General features: G+C 52.4%; 1 protein-coding gene across 1 annotated transcript in view; it reads right to left on the bottom strand.

The window, feature by feature from the left end:
• IGFBP2 (insulin like growth factor binding protein 2) overlaps positions 1 to 20,765 on the bottom strand; it is a 62,509-nt gene extending 41,744 nt beyond the window's left edge. Inside the window, exon 1 of the mRNA XM_059820646.1 lies at positions 20,363 to 20,765. Coding sequence (XP_059676629.1) covers positions 20,363 to 20,765 — 403 coding nt within the window. The remainder of the gene's footprint in view (positions 1 to 20,362) is intronic.
• Positions 20,766 to 21,868: the final 1,103 nt, after the last annotated feature.

Below are 21,868 nucleotides of genomic sequence, written 5' to 3'. Positions count from 1 at the left end.
CACAAGGTCCCCCTCACACAGGGGTGGCCAGCAAAAGCTGTTACGATGCTCCAGAGCTTCTCCAAAAATTCACATCCCTGCCCAAGGTCTGACACAGTGGCAGCAACAAGTGCTGAATCAGCACATTCCCCTCCCTGGCCACCCAAGGACCCTGCTTTAAAAGCATCGCTGGTATAAACCCAAAAAGGAAGCATGGGGAAAATCATAAGCTGCCCTCCTTTAAGAACCAGACACTCCTCACCAGACTCCTACGGGCACTGCTGGCACAAGGAGAAAGCCCTATATTTTCCCCCTACATCTTAACAACTACTGTAAAGAAATGCCCAGCTCCCAGCCCAGTCCCTGACCAAACGAAACACAAAACAGCACTGCCACGCAAACCATTACTCTCCAGCTAAGGAGCCCACAGCAGCACAGCTCAGACATGGCAAGCAGGGCTTAGAGTGCCTTTTCTGATCACTGCCTCCAAATTTGTGGAATTCAGGGGTCACCCCAAAGCTGACCCAGGGGTTCACAGAGGCAGTGGAAAGAGCGGAGGCACTGCCTGGCTTCCCACAGGCCTCCCTGAGCACCCAGAGCTGAGGGCACAGAGGGAGAGGTAGAGTAGGTTCAGGAAGGTGCTGCCCTGTCAGTTGCAGGCAGAAGAGACAAGGGGGTTTACAATACTGTCCTGCTTAGCACCCCGCTCTAGAGATTAAGCAATCCTGGGAGCTGCTCTAAACTCAAGAGCAATGTTGCTTTTCCTCTTGAGTCCCACCAACTTACATGGAAGCTGCCCCAGCTGAACAGCCCAAATCCCTAGCATCACCTCCAACCCCACCACTAACTAGTTAGGGAAAGCCTAAGATACCATTTTGCAAGGATGCAACCTAATTTTATTCTCTGCCTTTCCCCACAACAGCTGAGCGTCTGCAGCTCCTCTGCAATTACGGTGTTTCTGCCTTTCGTCCATGTGAGCACTCACAGCACCTTCCACAAGCCCAACCATCCCTCTCCCCAGCCCCTCGAGAGGGAGCTCCTTCGGGAATGTACCAAGCAGAGCTACACATTGATGACACTGCATTTGTGAAAGAGGATGAGGAACCCCTTCTACTCACAAGGTGATAAGAGGTACCTCCAAAAGCAGCTGCAAACATCCAAGGCAGCGATTAAGACTGACCTTTTCACAAGAGGAAACTTTCTCTCCCCATGTCCACACAGGACAGCAAATATATTTTTCAGACACACATCACATCCTCTAGATTTTTAAGAATGAAAGCGGGGTCACACAAGCAGGTGAGCAAGCATTGTGCTAAATCCTGGCTGAAAATACAATCTCTGGATATAAGAAATAAAAGGATCTATCAGCACAAAGGGCCCACAGTATCTGCGTTACTGCTGTTACTAACAATTCTCCTACAGAGCCCTGAACGCTGAAAATTCCCAAGCAAGACACAAATCCCATGCCAGAAACACTCACCATCCTCATACCAGAGGACAACAGTTGGTAAAACACACCAAACAGACTTACATACAGGGGAAGAAGAGCTCCTCCACAGCCTCTCAGCCTGGGAAGGAGAAACAAACAGCCAGCCTCCTCACCTACCCCCACCTAACATTTAAATTCAGGTGGGACTCGATGGAAACAACAGAGGGATAAGAGTTACAACCAAATTAGTAGGCAGTGTTTGGGCTGGGATGATGAGGATGCTCAGCTGCTTGAACCACAATCACCTCCAGCTGAAAACGGGTAAGAGCTGCTCCCCTCGCAGGGTATCTATTTCTGAAACCAGCATTATGGTTTTAAAGCTACGCTCAGGAACAGCTTTCCCACTGCTGACAAGGCGCTTCCACAACGAGTAAACCGGTAATGCCAGGGAGGTTACACTGAGGAATAGTTTGGCCTGTTAAAAGTCCCTACCAGATATGTTTTTTAACAAACAGCAAAGGAGCTTCTTCAAACTGAATGACTAAACTGCAGTGCACTTTGAATGCCTCGCAGGGATGGAGGTGGATGTGGCTATGTCAGAACAAGCCGCAGCAGAGCTTTGAGGGACCACTCTCCGCATGGAGACCGCATCGGTCATGGCTTGTGCTGGAGTGCCATCACCTCCAGCCCCACCAGTTATGTATTCCCACATCATTTTAACTAAATTGCTTATGCCAGGGTTTCTCGACATGCTAACTCCATCCTGAGGATGCTTAAAATCAGACCCAAACCACGATGGCCAGTGAGCCACTCCGTGCTCATCCCTGATGCATCTACTGCATCCAAAACAATTGCAGGGAAGAGGGCAGGAGGTGCAACTCTGCTCCAGCGGATTTCACACCGGATAGACTATCGCATCATCTGTGCTGCTGTAACGTGATGCCGGTAAGGTACTGTCAGCCCTGCCGCTACAAGGCAGCATGCCAGCACAAACACCATGTCGGGTGCTCCAGTTGGTTCGACAGCAATGCAACCGTGTCCTCGGGACGGATCCAGACCGCGACCTGCCAGCCGAGCCGGACACGCTCTCCGGTGCCGACGGCCATGGAAACCGAGCTTCAGTTTGCCCTCATTAAGCTGTTTTTGGGCGCAGGGCTGCCCTCCGAGCCGGCGCAAGGGAGGTGGGGGTGCAAGCCCCGGGAGTTTGCAATAAAGGAGATCTGTGTGGCTGGAGAGTGCGAGGTCTCCTGGGAATGGCCCTTTTACTGGGCTCCAGATGCTGTGGAGTGATTGCTTATATGAAGGCGGGGGAGGCCTCTTTACTGTTTCTCATTTCCTCCTTTTTTGCTTTTTTTCCCCCCCCTCTGATTTCCTGGTTTTGTTCAGAAGCACAAGAGAGTCATTCATCATTTTTCTTCCAGCACAAGGAGCGCTCTCACCTCCCCCTCACCCCTAAATCCCTCCCCACCAGAAAAGGGCACGCGTTCGCCAGCCAAAAAGGCTCGCAGCAGGGAAGGCAAAGCTCCCCGGCTCCTGCAAACAGCTCCAGCACAAAGGACTACATTCTCAGCTGGGTTCAGTGGGTGCCAGCCCCCAAAGGGTGAAGGCCAAAACTCAATGACAGCAGAAACGCTAAGTCAGAAAATGGAGATCAGCAGCGGGAGGCAAGCAATTTGCACCCGTTTGAATTATGGGTGATGCAAAGCAGAGTGGAATTTGCATGCTGAGGAGACAGACAGTGCCTCAGGTAACTGGAAAAAAAGAGCTAAGAGATGAAGGTCCACATCCGTCTCAGCCCACGTGACCTGATCGTCACTCAACTTGCCGAAACCTGGGAAAACTTTCCTTGCGGATTTGCCCCCCACCCACTGGAAACTGGATGGGCACTGGTCCAAGTGCAGTCCAGGCGCTGGATTTGCACCGCTCTACATGACAGCAAGCCACCAGCCCCAGCTTTGGGATGGGCTCCCAGGAAAGCCCCGTTCAGTTTGCAGGAGTGGGGGAAAAGGGGTGGCTACAGATGCAGACATTTAACCCATCCAGAGGGTCAATGACACCCCCAGGAAAACTTCATTGTAGGGCTCTGCTCCAAAGTCCACTTGGGTTCACAGTCACACTGGTCTCTACATAGTTTCTTGATGGCCTTCTCCCTGCCCCATCTTGGAGGGAGAGCGCCAGGACTAAAACATCTCAGTACAGCTGCAACAGAGAAGAGAAGCTCTCTCCAAATGCCCTTGAGAAAGAGAGCGAGTAGGAAAACCCCAAAGTAGTTCAAATTCTTGCACAGGTTTTTATAAAGCAACTCTGCGTTTCCATGAAAACCAAGACAGTGCAAACACCTGGGGTCTGTTTGGGGCCTTTTGGTTTGGCTGATGACCTGGAAAAAAGGAAATACAACTGGACATATAGAAAACGTTCCAGGTTTTGGTTTTCTTTGGGCTTAATCACAGCAATAACAGCAACCAAGTCAAAAAGGTCTGCTTATGGTCAAGCCCAAGGCTTCCTTTTGGTCCTTATAGAAGGAAAAGAAATAGAAGATTGTGGTTAGTACTGGGGCCAGTTGGGTGGAGGGGAGGGAGCCTGTGTACCAGCAGCTCCACCAAGGAGGTACGTTTATGCCACAGTTTCAGCAAGAACTGGAAGAGCAATGAAAACACAAGCCACCAAGAGCCTGGCCATTTGGGACTAAACTCTTCCATACCCACTGAGCCAGAGATCCCGGGACTCCTGCAGCTGCTGCTCAGGAGGCTCATCAAGCCAAGTGGGATCACTGCCCTCCTCCAGCCTCTCCCCCAAACACCACCAGCTGCCTACGTGAACTGAAATGCCATCGCTTGCAAAGTCCCAAGTGTTACAGTGCGGGAGCCCAGACAGCCTGTGTTCACGTCTCAGGCAAAGGAAGAGTTTGGGGCCACTTTTTGCACATCCTGGGTCACTGGGTAAACTGGTGGCATGCTCTTCTTTTGAGAGTCTGGCTGTTCATTCCCTTTGCTTTCTTTAAAAATGCTCAAATGGGAAACTTTTTTTGCTGCTGGTCTCCCTCAACATCTTTGCAAAGCTTGTTTGAGGTTCCTTTGTGCTCCCAAGGACAAAAGCCAGTATTTGAAAGTTACCTGTATAAAACCTTAGATTTTGTGCTTTTTTTTTTAATGGTTTGGCAGCCAAACCGAAATGATCAGCCCAAAGCAGGAACCAACATGCGGACTCCATCGTACTCCAAACCCAGAGTGTGTCACCTCTGCAGCTCCCAGATGTGCTCACGCAGAACTCTGGGCCTGACCCTCCCACCCCGGCGGGATAGCCCCTGATGGCTCCTCTCTCTGGAGCAACAGCAGGTTTCAGCATGTCTTCACTGGGCCAGACAGGTCAAAATGAGCCTGCCAGCACCCCACTGAAAATATGCAAAGTAAATCTAAGAGCAGGCATGGGGAGAGAAGGTGAGGCTGGCAGAAATGCAGCAAGAGAAAACAAGAGGAAGAAAGAGTGCAGCACTTTATAGCAGGGAAAAAATAAACTTGCTGACGAAAAAAACACGACTGGAAAAATGTACAGGGCTCTAGGGAAAAAAATCAGCAGCAAAGGAAGAAGACAAGAGGGGCTGGGATGAACATGCTGGTCTGAATGCACATGGTCAGCATGGGTATAATGGTGCATATTTTCTTCTCGGCACCAAGAAGATTCCAGAGGGCCCCCAAAACTCTTTTGCAAATCAGGACCAAGTTCTTGACTTCTCCTGGGTGCAGCAGCTGCTGGATCATTCCTTATCCGTCAGGCTCTCATCCCACAAAAGTCCAGGCTTCTACTTTTGGAAAGAATATTAAAATAAACTCCAAAAAATCCCAGGGGATTTTGCATTGCTGCTTTTTCAGTGTTTTCCTCACCCTGGCATCTTCAAACTAGGCGCCATGTGGCACCATAATCATTTCTGTAGTGTTCATCACTGGAGCAACTAGCAGGCTGTTCAGTCTAAGAAACTTGCTCTCCTGAGATGATACAATCCCATCACTGGGTCTTCCAGGAACAAAGGATAAGTATCCCCAAGAACAACACACCCAACGGTACCTGCCTCAGCTTCCCTGACTTCCAGGTGGGGCTTTCTGTGGTGCAGCAGAGGCCAATGCAGGTGCCCAGGGCCAGTCTGTGCCTGGTAGCAGCAGACCCACAGCCAGGGAGGGATGAGATTAATTACACGAGTAAGAAAAAGCCAGATGCCAGCCCCCATCCCACGCAGCTCAGATGGCAGCAAAGGGGATGTGGGAGGGAAGCGAGCAGCTCAAAACCCAGACAAGCTCCCAAATGAGGCCAGTCTTACCCTATTTCAGCTACGGACCTGCATGTTGGCCTTCACAAGGGCCAGGAAAAGTCCTGCACATTTTCTTTAGAAAGGAGCACAACAGTGAAAAGCCCCCAGTATGAGAGTTTTCCTTTCAGCCTGACCTGGACCGTCCTGTGTATCCGCCGCAAGGGCACAGCCACCGGGAGCCAGCTCACCCGCTCGGGGAGGAGAAAAGGGAAGTTAATTTTCACAGCCAAAAGAAAATAGGGAGTTCTTTTCAGATGGCAGGAATGTAACCATGACGTTTAGTCACTTGCTATTTCTGCTTCCCGGGTATGCCTCTCTACAGGAAAGCCCCTGGACAGAAGTCTCTCCAGGTAGCATTGCAACATGGGGCAACATTTGCCCAAACTTTGGTGTCTAAACCCGCTCCGAGGTCCCCACGCTGGCTCCCTGGGGAGCTGCAGGGTTTTTGGGGAGGTTCAGTCTTGCCCACTCTGTGCCTTGGCTGCCTTAAAACAGATGCATGTGTCTAGCTGGAAGAAGAGCAAACCTGCAACCCTGGCCTAAGGCCGCTCAGGGTCTGACTCACCAGCTGAAAACAGCAAAGCTCTCCCCGCCACACGACATGCAAGCCAGGACAGGATGGCAGCACTGCACTGCACCGCACCAGCCCCTGCGCTGCGCAAGGCTGGGTTCAGAGCAGAGAACCAACGCCACGTCTCCGGCCCCGAAGTGCAGCAGTTCACCACCATCATGATGGGGAATTTGCACTTGCTCCACGTTGAGCTGTGACGGCAAGCGGCCCTACCTCACGGCATTGCTCCTGCAGCGAAGCTAGCACCCCCAGCCCAGCTCCCCAGCTCCATCATGGGGACAGTATCTGATATGCGATGTCCTGCCAGCCTGGAGGGATGGGTTGTGGCTATGTGCCCTCCAGGCACCGTGCTTACGTCCACGGTTGGCGAAAAGAGAGCAACCCAGCTTGGGGTTACTCCAGTACAGGGCAGACTGCACACCTTCCACAACAAGCCCCAGGTACTGGCGTCAGACAGTCAGCCCAGCTCCGGTCACGTTGCTGACACTACTCAGCCCGCAATTTCAGGGATTTCCAAAGCACAGCCCAGTCTGCCGGCTGCTCGCAGAGGTACCTTCTTCATTGTGTTACTGCACTAATTGCAGTCTTGCACTGCAGACGCTTTCTGCCACACAGCCTGAAGTCCCACCCATTCACAGCTCTTTCATGGACAAAATTGTGGGGACTATCCCCATTAAAAAAGTTTCCTAAATCTGGCGGAGTCCACAGTGGGCTGATTCAAGAGAAGAGCTGAAAAAGCTTACTGCAGACACTGCGGAGTTTCTCAGGATGTAATTTATATGGCAGTGGGCAGCCCATAGGAGTATTCACACACTCAACGCTGAGCTCGATGTCAGTCTTGAACATGGATAATGATGACGGGAGACGAGCAAGATGCATGACTTAACTGCCAAAAATGCAGCTTCATCACGGGATGCCATGGAAGGGATATGCATTCAATTGACTATCCCCACATAGGCATAGAAAAATAAAAGAGAAGAACTGGAGGAAAAAAAAAAAAAAAGAAACACAGACTCAGTTAAATATTTATAGGGGGCCGCCGCATTTCAATCGCAAGCAGTTTTTTAGGTCAGCTGAGACATTTCAGCTCTGCTAGGGCAGATCAGTTCCAGGGGACAGGACACTGCCGACAGCCACAAACCGGAGGCTGAACTCTCCTAGCACGTAACTCAGGTTAAAAACAGGCCCAGGCAGGGTTGTGCTTCTACTGGGCACAGCCCAAGTGATGGGACCTCCCTTCTCGCCACGACTGTTGCTGCTGGACGCATAAGGTGGCAGCAGGTAGGAGCAGGTAGCAAACTGGGTTCACAAAAGCAACCCTGAATTGGTCTTGTCCATGGAGATCTTCCTGCCCCGAAGCCTCAAGACACTGCAGTGATGTACACAGCCACGGGTTTGCTTGCCTCCCCCAGTGGTTGAAGCCCCACTGCTAGAAGTCAGGAGGGCAGCTCACCCAGTGGAGAAGGTACCTTTGTGAGCAGCTGGCAGACTGGGCTGTGTTTTGGAAATCCCTGAAATTGTGGGCTGAGCGGTGTTGGCAGCGGGATGGATTTCCATAGCACTGCTCCCACTTCGCAAGGCTCAGTCCATACTCTTTTCATAAATTCCCAATTTGTGCACCACTGGCTACCACCTAAGGCAGGATTATGGGTTTGAGGGACCTTTGGCCGGGTTGGTCTGCTGCTCGGTCATATCTGCACTGCCCAAGTGCTTTCAGTGTGGTCTGAATTTGCAAAGGTCGGTTTCAGCATGTGCAGGACCAGCCTCATGGCCAGGGGTTAAGGTAACAAATCCTTGACACCAGCCTGATAAAAAGAATAAACAGAAAAATGGAGGAAAGCAATGACTGAAATCAATAACAAACATTACTAGAAAGACGGAAGCTTTCCAACTGTCTGAGATTAGAAGAATGTATGTCTGCATTATGATTTTTTACTCTTTTTCACCGGGCACATGTTGATAATGCTGAAAATTTTGTGTTTCAGCCCTTCGTCAGCTCAGTTGGCCTTAGTCCTTGAAGGCTGAGGGTCACAATTCTCAAGCAGGCTGAGCACTAACCAAACCACGCTTTCTGCAGTGGGACCTGCAGGAACTTTACCACCTCCCTGGTCAGCTTTGCCATGTTGAACTCACTTCATCTAAAACAAGGGAAAAAAAAGTAAACAAGTCAAGCCCTAGTTCACAAAGGTGGGGCTGAGCAGAAAGGAGGGGTTAGACTCAAAAGGACAACCCCCTGTCCAAACACAAGTATCTGAAGCAATATTCGTAAAGCAAACACTGAAACGACCGGCAAGCAGCACGCATTTTGCACACCTGCCCCTTACCAGCAGGCAAATCTCAAGACAACGTCAGCGCATCTAAAAAGGGATTAAAATAAAAACACATTGAGTCCATGGACAACCTTTGTTTAAAAAGCCACGTGAGAGGCGATAAGTTTCTACAGGCTGACTCCCCACAAACGTAAGCAAGGGAAAGTTATCAGATCTGGGCTCCCAAAATATTTACTCAATCTCATGTTATTCTGGCTGCTCTCAAGTAGACCTTTCCAAAGTCCCATGCTGTCATTTTTATGGCATACCCTTGACCAAAACTCAAATGCAGAGCACCCTTTCCCCAGGGTATTTCTAAGCACTTTACTACCATAGAAGCAAAGAGTGTCCTTGCAAGGTAGGAACAGTGCTATGGAAACCCATCCCATGGGAGAGAGGAGGCTGAAGGTGTGCAGCCTCCACTATGCAACATTCAAGGGTCGGATCTGAACACGGCATCAAACTGAAACTGTGGGAGTAATTAAGAAACCTAGATGAATGGCTTAAGCTGAGCAGGGGCCAAGAGGCTGAGAGAAGCCACCCTTGTGGAGCAGGCTGGGGTGTTTTCGTGGCTGCAATAGGTCTAAAACATGGGTTTAGATCTCATCTGGCCAAAAGCCACAGCTTGGGAAGCACGTTTGGTGGAGGATGTCAGTATGCTCTGCGTGTTTCCTCATAAAGGCTTGGGATACCAATTCTTATTTTTAGTACTATTTTCATTCTTCATGTAATGAGTTCAGTGTTTCAGGGAGCCCTGGAGGAGCGGGAAGGACATGTCCCGTAATAAAATTAATTAATTCATGTGGAATTTCTAGCCATTATTGTGAAAGTGGCCAAATTCCTCACTCCTGAAAAGCTGCCAAAATGGCCATTAATCTGGCTGTGGTCACGAGCAGGATTCCTGTGGCCTCCTGCAACACCCAGCCGGCCCCCGGGACAGAGACTGCAGAAACCAAAGTGGATGTTGTTATTTCCTCACACCGACTCCCACAGCCCAAGTTTTACTAAACAAGACAGTTGCCTCAGATGGCTCCATGCCAAATTCCTCCCAGTGCCCCCAGACCAAGCATGGCCCAGTCACGTTCAAAGAGGTCTGGACCTCCGAAATCAGTGCACATCAGGCAGTTTGGCATTATTCAAAGCTCTGCGGACCAACTGTTTCCACCTGCCCAGCTTTGGCAATGCTCTCAGTGACAGGTGCCCTGAAGGGAGCAGGGTACCAAATTTGTCCTGGAGACATCAGAAGTTGTATTCCCACCACACAGCTGGGCGTGCTAGGAAGCTGAGCTTTTCAGGTCCCATCTGCAGGCAGTGGGAAGCTGGGCTCCTCCACAGAGAAATTCCAGGCAAGAATCTCATCAACCGAAATCCCTCAATAATGCACAAGAATTAATGGAATCTGTCTCACTCCCTGCGAGCTGGGGGTGACAGGATCTGCGGGGCCTGGCAGGGAAAAAAAGCATGGAATAAACTTATTTTAGTCACTAAAATCAACAACAACAAAATGACTCAGAATACCCACAGGGAGCTGACCTGTTGTGTAAGAAGGCACCATTTTGCCATAGTCTCATTTTTCTCCCCCAGTTCTGGACTGCTTTTTAAATTCAGTGATGGGTTAGAGGGTTAGCCTCTAAATAGCACCTCTAGTGCTGTTCCACCATCCCATCCCAGGAATGGATATATTCCCTGAACACCACCAGAAATCCAGACCTTCTGCCCCAAATGTCCTGTGTAATGGACTATCTGTAACAACCTGGATTTCTAACAGTCTAAACAAAATCCTCCCCAAACCACCACTGCACAAGCTGTGGAGGCAGCACTGTTCACCATGGTCAAAGGAAGAGGTCCCCTACCATGGCCACCCATTGCCTTAGGCCTCTTCATCCCAGTTTCTATCACGGCAGATGATTTACCTGTCCATTCACACCACAGTCAGATCAAGATGGTGCAGCAGTGATTTCCCTGCCATTATATCAGTCTGGTTCATATGATGTTCAGAAGAAAGGAAAGTGCCCTCTACACATCAGGGATCATATCAAACTCATGGCCCTTGGCTAGTGGTGGGTACTATACTAGAAAAAGAACAGCTGCTGGAGCCCAGTAGTGCAGATAGAATCACAGAATCACAGAATCATTAAGGTTGGAAAAGACCTGTAAGATCATCAAGACCAACCATCAACCCAACACCACCATGCCCACTAAACCATGTCCTGCAGTGCCACGTCCACACGTTCCTTGAACATCTCCAGTGAGGGTGACTCCACCACCTCCCTGGGCAGCCTGTTCCAGTGCTTCACCACTCTCTCAGTAAAGACATTTTTCCTAATATCCAGCCTAAACCTCCCCTGGCGCAACTTGAGGCCATTTCCTCTTGTTCTGTCACAATTCACTTGGGAGAAGAGACCAACACCCACCTCTCTGCAACCCCCTTTCAGGTAACTGTAGAGAGCGATGAGGTCTCCCCTCAGCCTCCTCTTCTCCAGACTGAACAACCCCAGTTCCCTCAGCCACTCCTCATAAGTCTTGTGCTCCAGACCCCTCACCAGCTTCGTCGCCCTTCTCTGGACACGCTCCAGCACCTCAATGTCCTTCTTGTAGTGAGGGGCCCAAAACTGAACACAGTATTTGAGGTGCGGCCTCACCAGCGCCGAGTACAGGAGCACGATCACTTCCCTCTTCCTGCTGGCCACACTATTTCTGATACAAGCCAGGATGCTGTTGGCCTTCTTGGCCACCTGGGCACACTGCTGGCTCATATTCAGCTGGCTGTCAATCAACACCCCCAGGTCCTTTTCTGCTGTGCAGCTTTTCAGCTTCTCCAGATAGGGAGAAGGTTCCACCACCACAGGAACGTTGTCCTTGACCAGTTGGACTAAGAGATGCCTTGCTGGAGCCTGGGATGGAGCCTGGAGCAGTTCTTCCAACCTTCAGAAAGCAGTGATAAGATTTGTTATAGTGTTATCACTCAGCATTTTCCTTGCACTGGTTCAGCTGCAAACCTAGAAGAGCAAAGCGGCTACTGTGTGGAGGGTGGATTGCAGCACCCCTGACAAGTGTCCCCAGGAAGCAAGACATAATTCACCAATGTAACTGGAAATTGTCTTTAGCAAAGGCACTGCAAGGTGAGTAAGGAGGACCAGGAGGAATAGAATACAGCCATGGAAAGCCCCGGGGCCGTTGGGTTAGCCTCACTGCTAACGGAAACACCATGGTGGCCAACTACCCTGATGCTACAATCCCCACACTGAACTTTGCTGGCGGCCAGGACCCAGAGGACACAAACCAGGCACCTTGGGGACCCCCCAAGCCAGGCACCCCAGATTATCCACAGCCTCAGTAGTTCCACGTCCCTGATGGGGCTACGGGGCAGAGCCCCAGCACCAGCCCTGGGCTCCAGTGCTGTGGGATGATGGAGCCTCAAACCGGCCACCCCTCCCACTCTTCCTCCTCATGCCATTCCTCCTTGCTAAACCTGAGTTCCTCTCCACGTTTCTGCTTGCTTTTGAAGTGCCAGATGAAACAGCACCAGATGGAGGCGAGCTGCTTGCCTGCTGAAAGCAATGGGATATGAGCGTTTCCACATGGGCTGTGTGGGAGGGCTGCCATCGCGCCAGTCGCAAACCCTGCGTCTCCCCCGGGCTCAGCTCAGAGCCGAACGGCGCACCAAGCGCTGCAGACAAAACCTCCTGGATTCAAACAGAAAATGACCCCCGAGCAATTTTCCAGATGCAAAACAAGATCAGATTCTGGACAGTTTCACTGCTTCTGCTCTTCTGCCTTCGCTGGGGCTGCTCAGGATCTGCCCTGCTCCCCTCGAGAGCAAAATTTGGGACTTCTAAAATACAGGGCACTCCCTACCCTACAGGAGACAGATCACACTGGGGGACACAGACCTGATCTTTGGAGGTACCAAAAAGGTCTTGGAGGACACCCAGAACCAGAAAAACACCTTCAGCAACTCACTGCACCCACCAGTCCCCCCAGACTGAACAGCAAGCACTCCTGGGACATGGACATCAGGTGCCCACCCTTTTCTAGTTTTAAAACAGCAAGAAGAAAACGTGGGAAGGTTATCAGATAACCTCCTCACCAAGCCAACAGAAGTCCATTAGTATGGACTGGGTCTTCTACAACTAGCCAGAAGAACTCAGAACAGACTGCCCTGGCTGAAGTCTGAAATGCAAGATCTTACAGGGAAATCTTGCTGTGGTCTGAAGCAGAAGTAATGGACAAGGTTTAATGAATTTTCCCTACATTATAGGACTACGGGACTCTCCCATACACAACACCATGCAAGTGACTGCAACAGCATGTCACTGTTGTAGGTATCCTGCACCACTTGGCTACAAGGACAAGCTGCAAGGAGGCACAAGAACTCCTCTCTAAAATTGCCTCCAGCAAGTAAGGTGTTGGAGACATTATTAATTTCAAGGGCAGAGCATTAGAAATCCCCTCATCCCACCTGAACTGGTTTATCTGCAGAAAATTGTAAGGAAAAGCAGGGATTTCAACATGGTCCAATTCCCACCAGCGCTTTGTGTCACTCTCAATTACAGTCCAGAATGAAATACCAAGAAATCGTTCCTCGCGGCCGGCAGAATTAATGGGATCTTTGACTACAGTGAGCACCAGGCACTGAACTTGTTCCCTTACCAGCCAAGAGGCACAGTGCAGCTTTCTTCAGAATAAAAGCTGCAATGTCAAAGGATAGTTTAAGGCTTATAAAGTGACCTGATGTTTCCCAGTATTTCAGTCCGTAAGAAAGACACGTGATTACTGACCCTTTCCTTTCTAAAACGTTTCTACCATAAGCTGATGCAGCAAGAGACTTTATCTTCCCAATAGTATCTAGCTAAATTACGTGTGGGGCAAAACATTGAACAGAAGACAATCAATAAGGCAGTTACAACAAGCTGTCAAATGCTGGTCTGTAGCAAAGCTCCGATAACTGTGCACTAACCCCTTGCTCTTAAGCCTTTGCCCAGGATAACCACCACATCACATTCACTTGTAATTACATCTCAACTCACACATTTAATGAGGTCACACTTGGCCAGTTCGTGAATGAGAAACACCTCCCAGCTTGCTGGCAGTGACTGCCGAAGGTGGGCAAGGATGTTTCAATCAGAGACTCGGTCTGCTGAAGGTAGTTTGTCTTTGTGGACACAATAATAAAACTGGATTTGCAATCTGCTAAACTGGCAGAAAACTCATCCTTCCAGAAAAGTGAAGATTTTGTTGGGTTAACTGCCTGTCATGGCTCACCTGGGGTCCAGGCAAGGACCAAGACCTGTAGGATGGAGCAGGAGGATGTGCACAAGGACAGGGAGGGAGTGGGGCATGACTGCCACGAGATCAGCTCAGCAGGGATGAAAGGCAGCCAAGAATAATCTGTACAACAAGTTAGGACCCGCAGCAAGGATTTTTCCTTCTCTCCTGAGTCCACACCAGGAGCATGCACCACGGTTAGCCTCCAAATCACATAGCACACTTGGCACCCATGAAAGCAGCATGTTGTTGCATGGCACACAGCAAAGGGACACGTAACACAACTCCTTCCCCCAGGCAGACAAGGGGCCCTGACGCAGCCTCCTCCAGAAGGCTAATACCACCTGGTAAAGCCCTGCTCTTCCACTGAGGACAAACCTGCCTCTTCTGGCAAATGCAAACAGTCAGCAAGGACGAGTTGGAAAGCCAGGCCCAATGTGTTCAATACGTGCTGCTAAAGGGCACCCTCAAAAGTGGTCAGACACACACACTGATTCAGGCAGCACCTCCCCAAGGACGAGCAAGGGTGAAGATGGGTAGAAGCAATAGTGGAAGTGTACACAATGGCAATGGCTTTGCATCCCCCTGATACAGAAGGGGTCTGCTAAGCAGGCACTGGATCGAAGTTACGTATTTCATCCTGATTCAAGGAAAGAAACCAGGAGTTCTTACACCTGGAAACTCAGTACACCACCAGGCTCAGCCCTCCTCCTCTAACAGAAATGCTTTAAAAGCTTCTTCACATTTTACCTCTGTCTGCCTAAAGCGAAAGACCCTCCCTGAAGGAATCAGAGCCCTAGCAGGGAAGGCAGCTGTGACCATGCTCAGAAAGCTGGGATTGCCAAATCCAAACAGAAACGCAAAAGATCCGGCAGGGAAACTGCTGTTCCTCCCAGGTCGCTAGTGCTGAATAGGTGACAAGGAAAAAGAGGTACAGGAGTGCTGCTGGCCACTGGGATGAAACCCTGCCTTCACAAATCCGGTCATGTTTGTGGGTAACAGCGACAGCTGCCCATTGGGCAGATAAATTAGCCCCAGCTAATACTGCAGCCAGGTCTAGTATAGACCCATACACAAACACACCTCTCGCGTTCCAGTTTTCACTGTTTTGCCTCCTGAATTGTTTATCTATCTCAGCTCAATTCCTGGATGTGGATAAAACAAACGACATGGACTTTCTCACAGATGGGGCTTCTTGCTGTTCCCTTGACAAATACCATGCTCAGCGAGTATAAGCCTGAAACCCAGAGGAAAGGAAACAACTGCAAAGGGCAAGAAGGAAATGGATCATTTGCCAAGGGACAGCATGAAAACACATTTCTCCTTTGGGCCAGCGCCTTGAAATCTTCCCAGGCTTCCCCTTCCCTCCAAACCACCATTTTCACACCACTGTCACCCCCCCTACAGCAAACTCAAGTGGGACTGGGGCAGGGGGTAGCGTTATTTTCAAGAAGCTGCTCCACAAGGTGTTATTTGTTGTCTTAATACTTAAAGATGACAGCCAGCCCAGGGCCGGACCAGGTTAGCTCTTGACCAGACACAGCTGCCGCGAAGGAGCTGGGACACCTGGTCCTCCTACTGGCAAAGCCCCAGAGGCAGCAAGGACAGAGGAGCTGTGTGGTTTTTTCTCATTCACATATCATCCTTAGAGCTGTTATTAATTGCATTTCACTTTTAATAATTTCTTCCTCCGCAAGGAGCTCTGCAGACATTTGGTTTAGCCTGGGCAGAGCCACTGTAGTGGCTGTGGACATACTAACGTGCGCCTGTGGCTTTGGTTCTGGCAGTTGGCTTCTATGACGTCTAGTAATGTCCAACCTTGCATAAGCCAGGCTGAACGCCTGGTTGCAGCACTTGTAGCTAACCTCCCTCTTCTCTTGCTCGTGTGCTTCTGCCTCAAAAGGCATCTAGCATGGGGCGAGGGGGACACTCATAGTCTGGCTCTCCTCTACCCTTCGCCCACTTTTTAGCAACACAGTGCCTTCAGGACCTCCACTGCTGTGCTAGATCTGGCCAAGGTGACTGGCAGGGTCACAAGTTGTGGGGGGCGGAAGGACAGATACACACATGCACATGCAGATCATGACAGATGCTTCATTTCCTTATAAAAGCAGGAGAAAAGCGGAAGTCTTCCTGGCAATTCAGTGGACGTGAGAAATGCACTCATAGCATTACTGGCATGGTTTTCAAGTTACTGTTAAAATTCCATTTATACTATGCTACCTCCAACCTCAGAATCTTCTCTGTTTTGGAGCAATATATTAAACTGTCTTTTAGCAGCTGCCTGCAAAGGGGAAATGGAGGTTTTGACATTCGACCCATAAGGAAGGATGTGTGGCATTTGGGGCTACCCAAATAAGGATTTTAGTTGGATGCTAAAACGAGCTGTGTTTTTAACAGTTAACTATTTTGATGCTGGTTTTGTATCATGGGACTTCAAAGTCAAGTCCCTGACCAGGTGAATGAGGCAACCCCAGCCCTGCAAGTTCAAGTTTGCTTGGGGCCTCATTCTTTGCACAGCTTTCTTTCCATTTGGAAAGGTTACTTTGCACTGGCATGGACTGAAAAAAACACATTTGTTTTAATAAAAAAGTGAGATTCCAAAGCAGGACTCAATAGCCAGCAGTGGGTTCAGAGGCAGATCCCACTGACTTAGTACAAATATCCCAACAACAAAATAAAACAATTCTACAAACCCAACTGAACTGCACTGGCAAAGGGAAAAAAAGAATTCCCTTAACTGGTCAACTTTGAACAGTGGCTCGAGAGCCTTTTTTTCCAGAGTGGAACAAGTTTTATTCCTAGGACCTTGTCTCCATTAGGAGAAAATAGATGTTCTTCAGCTATTCTCATAACTTGAGCAAGACAGTTTAGGACATTTGCTGACATCGCTAAGATCTGCCCTGCTCCACCTCCTAGCACAAGCTGCCACCTTGGCGCAGCACTGGCACCCTGCTGCACCTTGAGCCAGCTCAGGTCATTGATCCGACAGAAAATCATTGACTTGCTTCGCAGGACTGGCTTTCTGCAGGGTTAGCTCCTAAACCAACCTACTCTGACACAAGGTGAGACCTAAACTCAGCAGAAGGAAGGAAGAGGGACAGTGCAGCTGCGAGCTGGACAAGACCACATGAGCCCTCGATTCCAGTTTGCCATGGCCAAAGCAGAAGGCAGCATCCCCACCCTCCAGCTGAGATTGGAGAGATTGAGAGACCCCAACGCTGCCTGAAATGCCTCTCAAAGCACATTGTGTCTCCAGGACCCATTTGGTCCTGGGCCACCCTAGACCTGCTTGGAGAGAAGATGGCCATGGGGGAGCGGGACATTATCTGCCAGGTCACTGACACCTAATGCGACATACAGACAGTCCTCAATCTGCTCCCTGTGTGCAAAACAGTGTGCCGATCCCACTGACGTGCTGAGAGAATAAACACGCTGGAGACTGGCATGAACTCTCCGCGAGCTTCACGCGCACAGTAACAACCCTCTGACCCTAGTTCAGGCAGTTTCAGTCAGCAGTACGTAGTTTGTTACACGATGACCTGAAATAAACTGTAAAACAGTGTGGTCCAGTGGCATCGAAACTATTTCAGAGGCCCTAATCCCTGGAGGTGCTGAGCCTCCGTCTCGCTCCCACCATCGGTGGGAGTTCATGCACTCGCCTCCCCGGGGAGGGGTAGAAGTTCTCAGCCTTATTTCCACAGACTGCTGCTATGTTGTTCCAACATTCCCAACATCTTCAAAATACCCAAAGCCTCTTGTGCAATGAGCAACATCCCCTGCTTCCTAGCTACATGATGGTTTATGTTACTTTCCGCCTACAACCATTTCAGGATTGGCTTTACAGACCTAAGTGGAAGACTAAACAATGCTGGAGCCACAGCAGGAGAATTTGCAGAGTTTTATTCCTTGTTTCATTTGGGCAATCCTTCTGCCTCTCATCAGGGACAAAAAAACTTGCCAACCTCTTAATTTAGGAATAGCATGAGCTCTGCATTCCAGCCCTGAATCAGCCAAAGGAGACTTTTCAAGCTGGAAAGGGGAAAAAGGGCAAATACCTTTAAGCACATTTAAAAAAAAAAAAAAAAAAAGGCCTCAACACCTGCCTTTTGCAGGCAAAAACCTGCTCTCCGGGCACCCTTGAAACTAGCTTGACATCAGCATTTGAAAGGGAATTCCAATCTCTGCTCTTTCGGGTGCCAGACTGCTTTCCCTGTCACTGCTTTAAACGAAAAGCAAACTCTCCCTCGTGTACGTTTTGCAGGCACTCTGCAGATGGAAGCGACGATGTCAGTGAACAGAAGAGGATCAAGTGAAACTGGCAGATTTGGGTTTTGTTTTTGTTGTGGGTTTTGTTGTTTTGGTTGTTTTTTTTCTAATGGCTACAACAACCTGTTGAAAGTTTTGTAATCTGAAGAGAGCAAACCCTTTAATGGATGTTCAAGCTCCTCTGCCAAGACGTGCTCAACTGTGAATATTCCAGCTGCATGTTTCACGTCATGCTGGTTAAGGATGTGCCAGTATTTTTATTATTCACCCCCTATGGACGTTACAGAGCACACATACATTAAAGTGTTCTTAAACTGTGCTATTTACATGTGTGTGTATTACACACAGAGATACAGTCAAATAAATTACATCCATTGTAAAGGAATAAAGATAATAATAAAATCAAGCAAAATACCCAGTGAAGTAACATAACTCTGAAATACACTCCGTAAAAGCAAAAAAAGCAGCATTAACTCCGAAAATCACTCCCAACCCATCACTGCAATGCTCTCTGCTCCCCCCCCCCCCCAGCTTCTTATAAAAGCCTAAGTCTGGAAGTCAGCGCCAGATTCCTTACATCTAAATGCCCTTGGCTTCTTCTGGAGAGTGTAAAATTCACTCCCTTGACACTCATATTCTGTAGTCAAGCAAGATTTCACTTCAACATGTTCTCCAGACTCCGGGCTCTCCACAGCCCTTCGCAGCTGAGCAAAGGAGGAGGGACAGAGTGGAGACAGGAGTGGGGACCGCAGCAGTCGCAGCCTGGGTGCACGGAAGCAGCAGCTTGCAACGTGCAAAGTTTTCCCTGCTGCTGGTTTTTCTTCACTCCCCTCTCTCCATCTCTCCCCCTCGAGCAGAGCAGCGTGCGCCGGTACCCGGCTGCGCTCCCATCCTCCCGGGGAGCGAAGCCGAGTACAGCCCAGGGAGCAAAACCAGCAAGGAGGCAGAAGTCAAGGAGGGGTGATTTCAAAGGAGAAAGTGCTGGTTTCTACTCCCAGACCTGATTTGGCAATTTTCAACATCCCACAGAAAAGGAAAGAGCTTGCGGCTGACTGCGAAGGAGAGGAGGCATTAATAAAACCAAGCTCTGCTGTATCGGCATCCCCGGGAGCGCTCCCTCCCACAGCAATCGCAGCAACAGGTCAGGAGCATTTTGGCGTCCCTGTCCTCAGGACCGTGTCCTCGGGAGACACTCCTTTTCCCCCTGGCACCTAGTGCCTGAACCAGGGGGAGCAGAGGGGGCCAGGACCCCCACGGGAGCCGGCAGCGGCCACCCCAGCTCCAAGGTGGGCTCTGCTGGGAAGATGGCCATAGGGAACGGGCTCCCCACGTAGCAAGGCCCCGGCAGTCCCCCAGCCATCCCCTTCCCACCAGGCAACAGCACACGGTCCTCCCGCACCGTCTCGCCCCGTATCTTTGGGTCATCCGTCACCCTCCAGGGTGCTTTTACTCCCCCAGCAAACCCAAACCTAAACCTCCACCTCCCTCTGCTCCCCGAAGGACTCTCCCTCAGCCGCATCTCCCCAAACTTCACTCTTATCTGTCCTCATGGGTTTTCTTCTCTAGAAGACCCCAACCTCCACCCTGCCCCCCGTGGCAGTCCCTGCGTTCCCCTCCGTTACACCCCGACCCTCGGGTTCCTGCCCCGTGCCAAGGAAACCTCCTTCTCTAACCTCCGGGGTAGCTGCACCCCCAAATTCCCCATTATCCCCACACCCCATGGATGCACTCCCGCACCTTCCCCACCTCCAGCGCCCCCCTCATTCCTGTCCCCTTTGTCGCTCCCTGGACTCTCGCTCTCCTCTCCCGCAGGGATCCCCCTTCCCTGCCCGCCCGAGGGGCCCCTCTGCCCCGGGAGGATCCCCTTCAGGCCACCCTTTAGGATCCCTTTGTCCCCTGTTCGTGCCGGTGCCCCGCTGCCCCGCCGCTGCCCACCACGCCCGCCCGGTGCCCGGCACGCAGCGCCCGGCGCTCGGTCCCGGCTGCGTGGTGCCCGGTGCCCCATGCCCGGTGTGCAGCGCACCATGCCCCCTCCCCAGTGCCCGGCGCACAGCGCCCGGTGCCCCGTCCCCAGCACCAGGTCGCCGGCGCCCGGTCCCGCTGCGCGGTGCCCGCTCCCTAGCGCGCAGGGCGCTCGGCGCCCCGTCCTCGGTGCGCGGCCCTCCGTGCGCCGTGCCTGAGCCGCCGTCCCCGGTGCCGGCCGCGCGCGGTGCGCGGTGCCGGGCGCTGCTCACCTGCGGGGCGCTCGGCGCTGGCGCCGTACTCGGCCGTGTCGCGACGGCGGGCGCAGGTGCCCTGTCCCTGCACCAGGGCTTGCAGGGGCAGCTCGGCGCCGGGGTCGGGGTAGCAGCGCAAGCCGGCGGCGCAGCGCGGCGTGTAGACGCCGCACGCCTCGGCCTCCAGGCGGGCGCACACCGGGCAGCAGCCGCAGCCCGGCTCCCGCACCAGCTCGGGGCAGGGCGGGCGGGCGGCCGCGGGGCAGGCGGCCAGGCGCTCCGCCGTGCAGGGCGGGCAGCGGAACAGCACCTCGGGCAGCGCCGGCCCCGCCAGCGCCAGCGCCGCCGCCGCCGCCGCCACCAGCAGCCGCGGCCAGGCGGCTCGCGCCGCGCCGCCGCGACCGACCCCGCCGAGCGCCATGGCGGGACTGACGGGCGGCGGGGCCGGCAGGTGGACACGCCGCTCGGCCCCCCGGCGGCGCGGCACGGCGCGGCGCGGCACGGCGCGGAGAGTAGCGGTGCCGAGCGGCACGGCACGGCACGGCGCGGCGCGGCGCGGCGCGGAGCGGAGCGGGGCCGGGCGCGCCGCGGCGCCGCCGGGTCCTAGAGCCGCCCCCGCGCCCGCCCCCCCGCGGGGGTCGGGGCTGCCCCGGAGAGGAGAGGGGATCAGGCCCAGAGGGGGTCGGGGGCTGCCGCACCGGAGGCTGGGGATGCCCCGAAGAGGAAATGGGGGGTCTGACCAAGACGGGGCGAGGGCCTACTGCAGTGGGAGTCAGGGTCTGGCCCGCAGGGGAGGGGGGTCTGCTTCGCAAGGAGGCTGGGGTCTGCCCCGCTGGCTGGAGCGGGGCCAAACCCGGGGGGAATCGAGGCCTGCCCCGCGGGGGGGTTGGGGCCTGCCCCACGGAGACACCTAGTCGGGGGAGGGATGGCGATCCTACCCCACAAGACAGGTGGGGTCCTGCCCCACAGGGACACTCTGTGCTGGGGGGGAACTGGGTGATCTCCGCACCCCCAGATAGCCCATAGTGGAGCTGGGGGGGAGTGGGGGCCCTCTCTCACCCCGCTGCCCCAGAAGTGCCAGGCCAGGCATGAGCAGCCATTATTTCAGGCCAGCTCCCACCGTGGGGACGAGGGGGCAAAACCTGGGCTCAGGAACAGTCCCGCCATCCAGCCCCCCACCAAAAGCTGGGCCCGGGAGCCACCCTGCCTCCACGGGAGCAGGACCCTCAGGTCGGGTGAGCCACCTTGGAGACGTAGGGCTCCGTGCCCATACGGCTGCCCACATCTCCAGCCTGGCTCCCCACAGGGCATCTGCAGCAGGCTCAGCACCTCCCCTGCGGCACTGTCCCGCAAGGGTGCCTGAAATCCAGGGTGCAACAGGGGGTGCAGAGACAGAGCTCTCCGGGCTTTGGGGTTTTGGTGGGAAATACCCGTTTCAAACTCTATCACACTCCTCTCCCTGCCGCCCGACTGTCACAGGCTACGCAGGGGATTTTAAATACAAGGGGTATTACATAGAGGTGA

The sequence above is a fragment of the Gavia stellata genome, chromosome 8 (assembly GCF_030936135.1).
Source record: "Gavia stellata isolate bGavSte3 chromosome 8, bGavSte3.hap2, whole genome shotgun sequence".
NCBI lineage: Eukaryota > Metazoa > Chordata > Aves > Gaviiformes > Gaviidae > Gavia > Gavia stellata.
The sequence above is the reverse complement of the archived record's forward strand: the minus strand, read 5'-3'. Positions and strand labels throughout refer to the sequence as shown.